Here is a 13,395-nt window from a genome sequence, read left to right as displayed (position 1 = left end):
ATATCCTGTTTTGTAAACTTGGAAGTGTGACGGGTGGGAGTCTCTTGAAGTAGTGACTAAAGGAGGTCAAATTGATTAATGAACCTTTCACCTACACCTTTCTTTTTCCTTTGTGTTTAGATGCCAGTCCAATCTCCCTGACTCCTTTTAAAGTTCAGCACAACTAACAATTTGAAATAGGCCTCAGGAATTCCTGTGACAGTGGAGAGGTTTCTGCATGTTTCTGTAGTGAATGTTTCCACAATGCTACCTGCACCTTCAGTGCTCATTAGCCCAATAAACCTCTTTCATTTCATATGGGCTTCTTGCCTTAAGAAAACAGTGTTATTGGGAACAAAATCTTTGTTTTGGTGTGGGAATAGTCCTCTGGATTTGAGAGAGACAGTGGGGGAAATCCAGGAGACAGTGAGTGGCAGGGGAATAGAGGCATGTAATTTTATTAAAATAATTAAGCAAGCTTGGGGAAAGTTTCATCATGATTTACAACATACGGGTCTCAAAATAGATGGAAAGGCAGCTTCTCTTCTCACCTCCTGCTTAGAGAAAGTAAAGCCATTCTTGACTGTACAATATGAAAGATCAAACATGTGCTCTGCGATTGCTGTCCATGTGCTGACTGGTAAAGGCTGGCTTTCACCAAGAACTGCACTGTTTGGCTATGTTCCAGGATGATTATCCGTTGGCCAGTCTCCCACTACTTGGCTACACAGTCAGCACCCCAGTGGAGGCAGATGGCATTCAGAAGGATTATGTCTTCAAGTTGCAGTTCAAGTCCCATGTATATTTCTTCAGGGCCGAGAGCAAGTACACCTTTGAAAGGTAACTTTATGCTTCCTCCATCCATCTCAGAGTCTATATTTGCTTTAACCACAAGTGGGTAGTCCAGAATTGAGATTTTAGATTCCAATCGTTGTTGCTCTGCACAATCCACATACCCCCATGGGGATCCACTGCATTCCTAGAAAGAGAGAATCCTTTCCCTCACCATCCCTGATGGCTGCAAAGCTCCTCTGTGGTCACTGCTTCAGACCTTTACACCCTTCCGAGGGGAATAGCTGGTGGCACAGGTACCAGCTTCCAAGTTTCCCCGGGGGTGCCCAGGGCCCGCCCCCCCTCCACCCTTTTCCCCCAGCTCCCTCCCCTGCCTCTTCCCGCCCCCACTCCGCCTCCACTCCCGCCCCTTGCTGCCCAATTCCACCCCCGAGCGTGCCCCGTCCTCGCTCCTCCCCCTCCCTCCCAGAACCTACTGCATGCCGTGGAACAGCTGATCCACAGCAGGCAGGAGGGGGAGGAGTTGATTGGCGGGCCACCAGCAGGCAAGAAATGCTGGGAGGGATGGGAGCTTGGCTGCTGGTGGGTCCTGGAGCACCCACAGAGTCGGCGCCTATGGCTGGTGGTTCTGCCTAGTTGGAGATCCAACTTCCTTCTCCACTATGACATACTAGAAATCCCAATGAATCTGGGTAACGTAGCATGTGTGGAGGTATATACCCCCTGTGTGGGCACCCATCACCTTGCTCACCATGTCCCATAGTATATCCACACTGGGCCCAGGCAGCCTTTGACATACAGTTCATTGAGAGAGGTTATTATTTAGGTACAGCAGAAATCTTTTTGTTTTTCAAAGAGAGAGGGGGCATGGTATACAGACTAGAACACAAGGCTCGGAGTTAGGAGTTCTGCGTTCTATTGCTGTCTTTGCAACTGTCTTGTCCTGTGACATTTTTTTGAATGTTGTTTATACTGCAATACATTCATACTCAGAACTTACATTTTTAAATTATACTGTATGCAAGAGAACTACGTGCAATCTTATACACCAGTCAATTGAACCAGAAAACTGAGTTACTTCTAGAAACCAGGAAATCTCTTGGGCCAATATTATTTTGTGTTCTCCCTATATTCCCCTCTGCCTCCTGTAAGGAAAGAGAAGTCTCCCCATCCCCACTTGAGAGCATCAAACTCTTGCCAGCAAGTTCCAAATTGTATGGGTCACAGTGTTATGGAATAGTTCCAACCCTGAGTCCCTATCTTTTTGACTTTTTCAGAAAGTGAGTTTAAGAAAAATCTCCAAGCCACATATAATTGATTTAGAGTTTTTCTCATTATTGCCATGTTTCTCCCAGTAACAGGATTCCTAAGTATTGATTTCCAGAATGATAGCGAGAGTGGGACATTTTTTACCCATTTTATAAGAGTTTCTTTCCATACTGTAAAGAAGAACAGTCTCAAATAGTTCTCAGTGGCCAAGGATAACCTCTTAAATGAAAAAAGAAAAGGAGTACTTGTGGCACCTTAGAGACTAACCAATTTATTTGAGCATGAGCTTTCGTGAGCTACAGCTCACTTCATCAGATGCATACTGTGGAAACTGCAGCAGACTTTATATATACACAGAGAATATGAAACAATACCTCCTCCCACCCCACTGTCCTGCTGGTAATAGCTTATCTAAAGTTATAAGCTATTACCAGCAGGACAGTGGGGTGGGAGGAGGTATTGTTTCATATTCTCTGTGTATATATAAAGTCTGCTGCAGTTTCCACAGTATGCATCTGATGAAGTGAGCTGTAGCTCACGAAAGCTCATGCTCAAATAAATTGGTTAGTCTCTAAGGTGCCACAAGTACTCCTTTTCTTTTTGCGAATACAGACTAACACGGCTGTTACTCTGAAACCTCTTAAATGAAGAGAGCTTTCCTAATAAAAATACAGGAGAATCCAGTAAGCCTGACTACAAAACCAGGTACATGGTGCTAACTTCCCCAAACAGGACTGCCCTTGGGCACCATCACCCACGGTGGGTTCAGTCTTCTCTTCAGGTGGGGTGCAAGCCCAGTACAGTTTACTCCACGGAACAGGAGAGAGACAATTTCTGTATAATTTTCATACTGAGTTTTTCTAATACAATCTCTAGTGGATATTTTAGGTATTGCCTTGTGGCCTCCATTCCAATGTTGGTTATCTCCAGAGGTATCCTCCCAGGTTTCTCTGACCTTGGATCTAACAAAAGATCTGGTTTAGTTTAGTAACTTGTTCATGGAAGATATTAATCCTTTTCATGGTCCTAAAACACTTAGAATAGACTTTAGGGGCTTGAAAGTGTTAGATATTTACCTAAGAACATGAGTCAGTGAAATGTCTCAACTGGAGAAAGGCAATTAAATTAGATCTAGGGCAGGGGTTCTCAAACTGGGGGTCGTGACCCCTCAGGGGCTCGCGAGGTTATTACATGGGGGGTTGCAAGCTGTCAGCCTCCATTCCCAAACCCCACTTCACCTCCAGCATTTATAATAATGTTCAATATAAAAATAGTGTTTTTAATTTATAAAGGGGGTCACATTCAAAGGCTTACTGTGTGAAAAGGGTCACCAGTACGAAAGTTTGAGAGCCACTGTTCTAGGAACTCTTTATGTAAGTCTGTGAATGATTATCCAAAGGGCCAAATATGTCTGCAAATTATTTGGTGCCAGCTGCACTCCATACCTTGAATATAAAGTTGGCTGTTTGATTGAAATAGGGAGTGGTTCAAAATAAACTTCCATGGTGTTAGTGATGAGAAATCACCTGACTGTTTGCAGGTTGTCCTCCCATGTAACTACTGGGGAAAGAGCCTGATAATCAGGGTAATTGCCATGTTGAAGGAAGAAAACATAAAACTTCCTCACTCCTGGAGACTGCTGACTCCTGAAGAGAATTACACTCCCTCTAATGCAATGCAGTTGACAAGCCAAGTAATACCTGCTTCAAGTCCACAACTACTTGACCTCCCTCTTTTTTATTTATTTTTCTAGGTTGCAACAGGCTAGTTAGCATCCTGTGTGGGACTTTAACTTTCCAAAAGAAGGTTAAAAACAGACTATTCTGAAAGCAACATAACTGATCATGTGTATATGGTACTGTGTATTATATACAAGACATAATTGTCACTTTGGCTACTTTGATCCTGTCAAATAGTGTTCTGATTCTGAGCCATTTTAACATGTTACTCTCAGTTTGTTCATTAATGTAAGGACATTACATACACTGTGTGATGCTGATCAGGTCCCTTCACCTCTCTTTGTACCCCGTTTTCCCCTCTGCAGTAAAGTGGTGTTCAGACTGCCTACCTCACAGGGGTTTGCAAGCTTTAGTGTTTTTAAAGGGTATGTGTCTGCACTTTGATTCGGGGGGTGATTCCCAGCTTGAGGAGACATCCAGCACTAGCTCTGATTGAGGTAGCTCACTAAAAATAGAATGTAGTCATGGCAGGGGAGCAATGGGAAGGGCTAGCTGACCTGAGTACATATCTAGCAACTGATGGGCATGTACTTGGGTTGGGTAGTGCCTCCCCTACTCATGCTACCATGGCTATGCCCTCTATTCAACATGCTAACTCAGGTCTCCTCAAGCTGGGAATCTCTCCCCCCCCACCCCAGCTCAAAGTGAAGACATACCCAGAAATGTTTTTTAAGCAAAGGATGTGGCCTTGAATGTTATAAATGTTCTGTTTTTCTCTCTTGCCAGGTGGATGGAAGTGATTAAGAGAGCCACAGATTCTCCAGGGAGATCGAGCCTGTTGATTCCCATGGATGAAAAGGATATTCACACAAACTGAAGGGGGCAGAGCTGGGTCTCTGCTGTCGACATCTGTAGTGAGGGGGATGGAACCAGGAGTGAGGGGTTGATAAAGCAGTAACATGAGATGCTTGTTTCCACCTGGTGTGGAAGTTAGATGAACAAGGGGAGTGATGAACTGGGGTCACATCAGGTTAGACTGGACTAGAAGATGTAAAGTCTGCTACAGTCAAAGCTAACTGGAGAGGTAATGAACCTTAACAATGGCTGCAAAATTCCCACTCTGTGGGAATCCCATGGTTTGCTGTGTCCGAGAATTAGGTTCCAGTTATGGGTTCTGTATGGTATACAATGGCATGTCCTGATGGAGACAGATGACCATGTTCATTATGATTGGGTGTGTCAATTGTGTTTCTTGGTCCATAACTGCAGATATCAGGCTTTCTGGCTCCCAGGAGTTCCCTTCTGACCCTTAGTGTTGCTAAACCTCTGGACTGTCAGCTGCTGTAGCTTCAACCTGCTGGCCACAAACTTCTTGGACTAACTGAGGATCTGCAGATGTATCCAGCCGGAAGGCCTGAATTCACTTTAATTTCAAACAGAAAATACAGCTGCTGTAGAATTATGGAGCTCTTCAGCAAATTGCCATGGCAACAACTTCACTTTTTTGTAGGGGTGTGGGGAAATGGGGAGAACATGAAGCTTTTAGTTTTATAGGTGTCACATTTTACAGCTTGGAGCAGGACACCTGTATGAGAGAACACACACGGTTTCCTTAGAGCTCAGAGCCTGCTCTGCTGCATGCTGAGAGGGGCCTACCAGACATAGTTATTATACCTCCAGAGTCCTCTGCATCCCTCATGGAGGGGAGGGCTCCTCTTACAAACCCTTTAATCACCCTCCGCTAGTGACGCATTATTTAAGGCAGGGATGGCCAAAGTACTAACCAAAACATCCTCCAGTGCAATATGTTGCTGCTCTTGAGTGGTATTTTCAAAGGTTCCTAAGTGATGTAGGAGTATAAGCCCCATTGAAAGTCACTGATACTTGTGTTCCTATGCTACTTAGGTGTGTTTGAAAATCCCAGCCCTTATCTCTCTGGAGGTGCCATCCATCTTCAGTTTTAACACAGTGTGACAGTCACTTGCATCAAGGTTGAGCATTATACCCTGGCACCTGCTCTCTGTGGGTTGTGCCACCATATTCAAGATAAAAATAGTTTCAATCTGCCCCACTTCCTGCAGATTTGCTGTTTCCTTTGGCTGCTGTGCAATGCAGCACTTGGTTGGGCAAATTATGGATGCCCCTGATATGAAGACTGGTAAAGTTGTTATAAGCTAAAAGTAATAAATGCTGCTGATAGGTAACATGGCTTAAAGGGGCTGATTTATATTTCAGGTGGAAAAATATTTGTGTCAGGGAAGAAACAATAAGGTGTTAGAGATTGATAAGAAAGTGCTGTGTGTTGCGAGGATGGCAGAAACAAGAGGAAAGCAGACACCTGTGGAACATGGGAGGTGCAGGGGCTTGCATGTACAACTGTTTCCCTTGAGAGAGAGAGACTCCTGAGTTGTGTTGGTTCGAAGTCTTATATATGCTGGATGGGAAAGGACTAGGATCCCAGATAGAGGATTCTAGGTAGAAGATTTCATGACCTTTCACTTGGCACCTTCTCCCATAAAGAAGCAGGGACTGGATCAGTGCATCATAATAACTGTTGTCCATTGTAAGTTAGATGTACTTTTTTAAATTTATTAGTGTCTTTAACTAAAATGTAGATGTATAAATGTGTGTTTCTTAGCCATTTCAGCTGTAACCTAGCTGAGTGTAAATGTCATGGTGTTGGAAATAAACAGCTGCTCAGTGTTAAGCTCTATCAGTGTGCCTGTGTTCACTCTAAAGCTTTCCTATCTTGGGAAGGTATGTGACATCTGCATGCAAGCTGGGTAGTTAGGTCCTTTAGAAAGAGTCACTGGTGGGACAATCATCTGTTCTAGGCGAAATACATTATTCATGAGCTTTGCAGTGATCTCCGTGGATCCCAGAGTAGGAAGCCTGTGTGATGGCATCTTCAAAGAATTACGTGTGTGATTTTTCTCCTCTTCAGAGCTGATTAAACCCTCTTTTTCCTTAGCTCTGCAGCTTAAGGGAAGAGGCTTTGGACTCCGTAACAGGTGATTGAGCTTCTCATGTCTTCATCTGTTTTCCTGGATGATGCTCTGCTCGCCTCTTCTTCCCAAGAACAGTAATGCACGGTATGAACATCCAGGGTCTGTTTGAAAGGAATGAGTGAAACCAGTTTAGAGTGGAGCTTCTCTTTTAAATGAGAAGTCCCCAGCCTTCCTCCTTGGGATTTCAACTGCTTGTTAATCTCCTGCAGTGGGAATCTGCAGAGCAATTTTCATGAAGGAGAAAAGAGGATTACCTATCAGTAATTGGAGTTTTCTGAGTATGTCCACACTGACTCTCCTCTATAGTCTTTTGCTTAGACTTTAAGACAGAGAGGAGCAAAGAGACTGTTAGGAGCAAAGGGCCTTTTACAGCAATGGTTTAAACCATGCTCAAATAAATTGGTTAGTCTCTAAGGTGCCACAAGTACTCCTTTTCTTTTTGCGAATACAGACTAACACGGCTGTTACTCTGAAAATTGTTTTTTGTATAACCCTGATTATCTGCTATTGCTTTTACTTCTTTAAATGATTCCATGGCTTGTGAGTGTAGCATGCAACTTCTGTAGATGTGCAGAGGCAATGTGTCTGAAAACCCTGTTACTGGTAAGTTAGATGCCTTTCTCAGCCTTGCCCCAAGTGGACATTTTCTCACATCATCTGGTATTACTGATCACCTGCTCTGAAGAGACAGAGACCTGGAATAGCAGGGAGGATTATGTTACATTGGCAGAGCTGTATAGAAAGAGCTTGCACAACACCTCTGTACAATGACTGGCAGTGATTTGCTTTCTCAAGAACCAGAGTTTGCCACTCTGCAAGCAACAAGACTCAGTGACATCATATATTCCATACATGCTGACTGGGCCTTTTAGTGCCTCATTGATTTAGTACAAAGATTGGCAACTGTGGCCCAGAGGCCATACTAGATCCAGTGGATCATTTTATTTGGTCCACCACAGCCCAGCTTGGGGTAGGTGATCTGGCAGCACCAGAGCCAGGAAGAGGAAGGGGTGGCACATCCTGGGGCGAAGGCCCTGAGTGTGCACAGACACATTTGTCACATGATGCTGTGGTGAAAGCCAACAGATCAGAGCAGGGGGTTGGGTCCAGTTCTCAGCAGACAGGAGCTGCTGCTGCAGAATGAGTACAGGATGGACTTGCTCTCTAGTTCACCCTGGTGCGTCCCACCCCCGCATCACACCGCCTGGCCCACAAAAGTGTGTTAGAGGATTCTTTAGCCCTCTACTACCTGAAAGTTGCCCATACCTGATTTAGTCTCTTCAAAGTTTTCTAGCCTTAAGCAACCCAGTGCACTACCATCTACCTTGTATATTAAAAGAGGAAAGCCCTGAAGAATCATAGAATATTAGGGTTGGAAGAGTAAGTTATGTGCATTGACAAGTATTGCATTATTGATTTCACCTGATACTGTTTGAAAAAGCTCTTGAAAAAAACTAGGACTGTTGATTAATCAGTTAACTCATGCGATTTAACTAAAAAAAAATTAATCGTGATTAAAAACTTAATTGCGATTAATCACAGTTTTAATCACAGTGTTAAACAACAGAATACCAATTGAAATTTATTAAATATTTTAGATGTTTTTCTATGTTTTCAAATATTTTATTTCAATTTACAACACAGAATACAAAGTATATAGTGCTTACTTTATATTGTTATTTTGATATTTGCATTGTAAAAATGATAAACAAAAGAAATAGCATTTTTCAATTCACCTCATACAAGTACTGTAGTGCAATCTCTTTATGGTGAAAGTGCAACTTACAAATGTAGATTTTTTGGGGGGAGTTACATTACTGCACTCCAAACAATGTAAAATTTTGAGCCTACATGTCCACTTAGTCCTACTTCTTCTTCATCCAATCATGAAGATAAACAAGTTTGTTTACATTTACGGGAGATGCTGCTGCTTACTTCTTATTTACAATGTCACCTGAAAATGAGAACAGGTGTTTGCATGGTACTGTTTTAGCCGTCATTGCTAGGTATTTATGTGCCAGGTATGCTAAACATTCATCTGCTGCTTCATGCTTTGGCCACCATACCAGAGGACATGCTTTCATGCTGATGATGCTCGTTAAAAAAATAATGCATTAAAGACTGCACTCTTTGGGGGAGAATTGTATGTCTACTACTCTGTTTTACCTGCATTCTACCATATATTTCGTGTTGTGGCAGTCTCGGATGATGACCCAGCACGTTACTCATTTTAAGAACACGTTAACTGCCCATTTGACAAAACGCAAGAAGGTACCAATGTGAGATTTCTAAAAGTAGCTACAGCACTCGACCCAAGTGCCTTCCAAAATCTGAGAGGGACGAGGTGTGGAGCATGTTTTCAGAAGTCTTAAAAGAGCATCAGTCCGATGTGGAAACTACAGAACCTGAACCACCAAAAAAGAAAATCAGCCATCTGCTGGTGGCATCTGACTCAGATGATGAAAATGAACATGCGTCAGTCCGTGCTGCTTTAGATCATTATCGAGCAGAACCTGTCATCAGCATGAACGCACGACCTCTGGAGTGGTGGGCATGAAGGGACATGTGAATCTTTACCATATCTGGCACGTAAATATCTTGTGACGCTGGCTACAACAGTGCCATGCAAACACCTGTTCTCACTTTCAGGTGACACTGTAAACAAGAAGCGGGCAACATTATCTCCTTCAAATCTAAACAGACTTGTTAGTCTGAGCGATTGACTGAACAAGAAGTAGGACTGAGTGGACTTGTAGGCTCTAAAGTTTTACATTGTTTTATTTTTTTTAATGCAGTTATTTTTTTGTACATAATTCTACATTTGTAAGTTCAACTTTCATGACAGAGAGAGTGCACTACAGTATTTGTATTAGGAGAATTGAAAAATACTATTTTGTTTTTAACAATGGAAATATTTGTAATAAAAATAAATATAAACTGAGCACTGTACACTTTGTATTCTGTGTTGTAATTGAAATCAATATATTTGAAAATGGTTTTAACAGAGCAATTAATCGCGATTAATTTTTTAATCGCTTGACAGCCCTAAAAAAATATTTGGAATCAGCCACTTTCCACCCCTATCCTGGTTGTCAGTTACAAAAAATGTGATCTCTCAGGGACTGGGATGTGGGTGGCAACAGCTACGCTAGTATTTTGGAGAGTACAGGGGTTCTACAAGGATGTGAGTTTCTATGCCAAGAGCCTGTTGTGTAAAAGTTACGGTTCTAGTTCATTATAAAGGGGAAAAAGTCATTACTGGTGGGATTCAGGTCGTGAGGTGGGAAGCCTGCTTTTAATGGAGATCAAAGTAACCATTGCAGGCCAGACCAGCCAACCAGATGAGAGCAACATGTGGGTTATTAGTTCGTGTAACCTCCTGGGTTTTCATGTACAGTTCTCCTTTCAGGGAGACTTGACACACGTTTGCTTTTATATCTCCCATATTGTGGGGCACAGCGCTTAAGTTCAACAGTAGGTAGTAGCTTTCACCAGCTCTGGAAAAGTTATCAATTAAATACCTAATGGGGAATTCTGATGAATTTTCTACATAGAAAAATGACACCTTAAAGGATTCTTTATCGATCTTGGCTACTTATATGGTCCCCATTACCACAGTATCTCAGTGTCTCACAGTCTCTAATGTATTTACCCTCAGAGCACTCGTGTTTGGCAGAGCAGTGCTCTTGTGCCCATTTTACACACAAGGAACTGAGAGCCAGAGAGGTTAAGTGACTCGGCCAAGGTCACACACGGAGTCTGGCAAGGCAGTGAGTTGAATCTGCTTCCTGATTTCCAGGGTAGCTGCCTAATCATTGGGCTAGCCTTATCTATGGCAGGAGGGTTTTGAGAGTTGATACTTGCTGACTTCTGCCCTGCACGCATGCAGTCTGCAAAGGCTCTAGTCTCGGCTGCTGGAGAGGCACAGCCTTCCCTAGAACTGGAGGCTTGCTGATCTCATGGAGCACCACCCTGGTACCAAGCGATCAGAAAGTGGATGAAATGTTCTCCCATCACTGGAAGAAAAATGCAGAAGCCATTAAAGTGAATAAGGAAAAAAATGATAGCAGAATTTGTTCCTTGGAGGAAGCACAGATCATAAACGGTGTGTATGCAATTAAAGGCCAGGCATGTGGACTGCAAAACAGAACTTACATTAATGAGAGCAAAACACGGCGGGGGGAAGGTAGACAGGCACAGCCCTTTGTAACTTTCAGAGGTGAAATTTTGTCCCAGATTGCTTGATAAGAAGGAGGCTATGCAAAGGAAAGCAACAGGCATAAAAGCCAATGGAAGAACAGTGACAGCCCATCAGAAGAGTTCGAAAGAGAGTGAGGAAAAGAATGTGTTCTATATACTTCTACACAGAGCAGGGGCAATCCCCCTGTAATGAGAGTGAGAACAGGAGTACACTGGAAGATTTCTTCAAGGAGTAAGTACTTATCTACCAGGATGCTGTCTGGCTCTCATCTATTGGCAAACATCCAAGCTGGTATTAGCATGAGCTATAATCCTGTAGCTTCTTAAACATGTTACTAACATTTACTGGATTGAGTGATTGTTTAACACAAATGTCCTCTTGTTCCACTATAAACGCTTCAAAACTGAATAGTATAACTGCTTCAGTTCAGAAAACCACGACACACTCAGTCCTGATGTGTTAGTCCCTATTGTATTTGCTTGTGCGTTAGAATGAAACTATTTCTTTAGCTGCCCTTTGAAAGAATACCTACTTCTGTAGCCTCATTTTGCAGAATGTTAATTTCCTTAGCTGATTTAAATGTTCTTCACCTCCTAGCATTCTGGATAATTTCATGTGTGTCTCCTGTTTGTTTCATGTTGGTCAGACCAGTGCAGCAGCATGTCTGCTGAAGTTTTTTCAGCACATGCTGGATTACCAGGTGCCCACCTTGTAGGCATGTGTGTGTTTGTGCAGCGCCACCCCACCTTCAGCTCCAAGGGGACAACTACTCTCAGTGTGCCACATGCAGCTGTGTGAGGCGAAAACACCCCATCATTTAGCTGTGAACATCTAAGATTTCAAACAGGATCCAAGGTAGAGGAAGTGTCAGAGAGAGAGAGAGTGCACTTTCAACCCTCCTACTTTAGCTGGCTGTAAGCCTAGTTTAGAAAGAGTGGCTACCCTATTTCACAGAAACTACCTTCATCTCATTGTCACCTCCCATACCGAGCCTCTCCTCTAGCCAGTATGCTAGACAATGTAACAGTATTCAAAGGTGTTGATGTTATTGGACTAAACATGCTGTCCTATTTTATTTCCAGTTAAATAAAAGGTTTTGCATCTGTTTTTTAAACTGGTTGTTGGACTGACCCAATCACTGTCCCCTAGCTGAGAACCAAATTCTGCTTTTCTCTTGCTCAGAATTCAGTAAACTGTGACTAGATTAGGAAATACTTAGTGCTTAATCCACTACCACAGCAGCAGTGTGGAGCCTGATCCCAACCAGCTATAATTGTTTGCATGTTCCAGTATGGATATTTTTGACTTGCCAGAAACTATGACCATGAGTGTGACTTTGAGCAAATAGTTCTCTCTCAACCATTTCTCCCTTAAGTAAAACCGTGTAGGCAGAGCTATCCTATAGTAGTTTACAATATGGGGCTTAAGCCTAAAAACTGCAGCTCCGAAAACATTCAGCAGAAACTGTAGTGAATGCTTCCAAGCAGCTCAGTGTTTCTTTGGAGCACTACAGTGAGTAAGTGAGCTGTAGCTCACGAAAGCTTATGCTCAAATAAATTGGTTGGCCTCTGAGGTGCCACAAGTACTCCTTTTCTTTTTGTTCTTAGCACTGTTGTTTTGCTGTATAAAGAGCTATGGCAAAAAGCTTTCAGTGTATTATATTTCTCCCCAAGCAAGGATACTTGAGGTGCCCCAGATCCACTAGAACTTTCACTTTACATCAGAGGCCTGATCTCTCATCCCAGGACTGTATTTTTCCCCCAAGTCACTCAACTACAGGGATTCCTAATTTCCTGTTGGGTGACAGGCCACCCCACCAAAGTGCATAGGCTAGCAGATGAATAGCCTCCTTGATGCTCTAGCATCAGTTGTTGTTTTGTCTCATTTCCTTCTGGTTCTCTGTAGCTGTTTTATGCTATCCCTCCTCCCCGTACAGCTATATTCTGCTTGTGCAGCAGATTCTCTTGGCGGTGGTGTGCTACAGGAGAACAGAGTAAATGTTCTTCCACTACATTTTTATGCAGAATTGCCATTCCTGGGTTTGGGTAGAAAAGTTGCATCTTTAGAGCAGGAATGGGGAAAGATCTTAAGCTGGCAGCTGCTTTAGAAGCAGGGTAGACATCAGGGTCAGGCAGCTTTCTCTGCCACACAGTCACCCTCCTAAACCATCATTTTTCACTGCTGAAGTCATCTTATGTTACATTGCAGCTGTGAGCCAACATTCCTGCAATGTAAAGACCACTGAAGCAACTTCAAGGGAATAGAGCAAGTATTTCCTTCCCTAAAAAGGTGGCACGTGAGAGAGCTTGACCTGTAATTTTCAACTCTGCTCTGGCTCAGCGGTGCTAAGGGCAGGGAGGGTACACTCATACATCAGCAGAAGTCCATTGGGTTTATGAAAGGTCTGTGATGTTTGCTGAAGCTTTCAAGGCTTTGCATTCTGTGTAATTGAAAGCTACAATAACCA

General features: G+C 43.0%; 1 protein-coding gene across 12 annotated transcripts in view; it reads left to right on the top strand.

The window, feature by feature from the left end:
• The window catches only part of FARP2 (FERM, ARH/RhoGEF and pleckstrin domain protein 2), a 235,941-nt gene extending 228,767 nt beyond the window's left edge, over positions 1-7,174 (top strand). For 8 of the 12 annotated variants that reach the window (XM_077825588.1, XM_077825595.1, XM_077825594.1 and 5 more), the window contains 2 exons: positions 668-819; positions 4,506-6,432. In XM_077825588.1, coding sequence (XP_077681714.1) covers positions 668-819; positions 4,506-4,596 — 243 coding nt within the window. In that variant the 3' untranslated portion in view covers positions 4,597-6,432. Of the gene's footprint in view, positions 1-120; positions 820-4,505; positions 6,433-6,690 lie in introns of those variants that run through there. The other 4 variants (XR_013347034.1, XR_013347033.1, XR_013347035.1 and 1 more) reach the window with 4 other exon arrangements.
• Positions 7,175-13,395: the final 6,221 nt, after the last annotated feature.

Source organism: Eretmochelys imbricata, chromosome 9 (assembly GCF_965152235.1).
Source record: "Eretmochelys imbricata isolate rEreImb1 chromosome 9, rEreImb1.hap1, whole genome shotgun sequence".
NCBI lineage: Eukaryota > Metazoa > Chordata > Testudines > Cheloniidae > Eretmochelys > Eretmochelys imbricata.
This window is presented reverse-complemented; position numbering and strand designations above follow the sequence as displayed.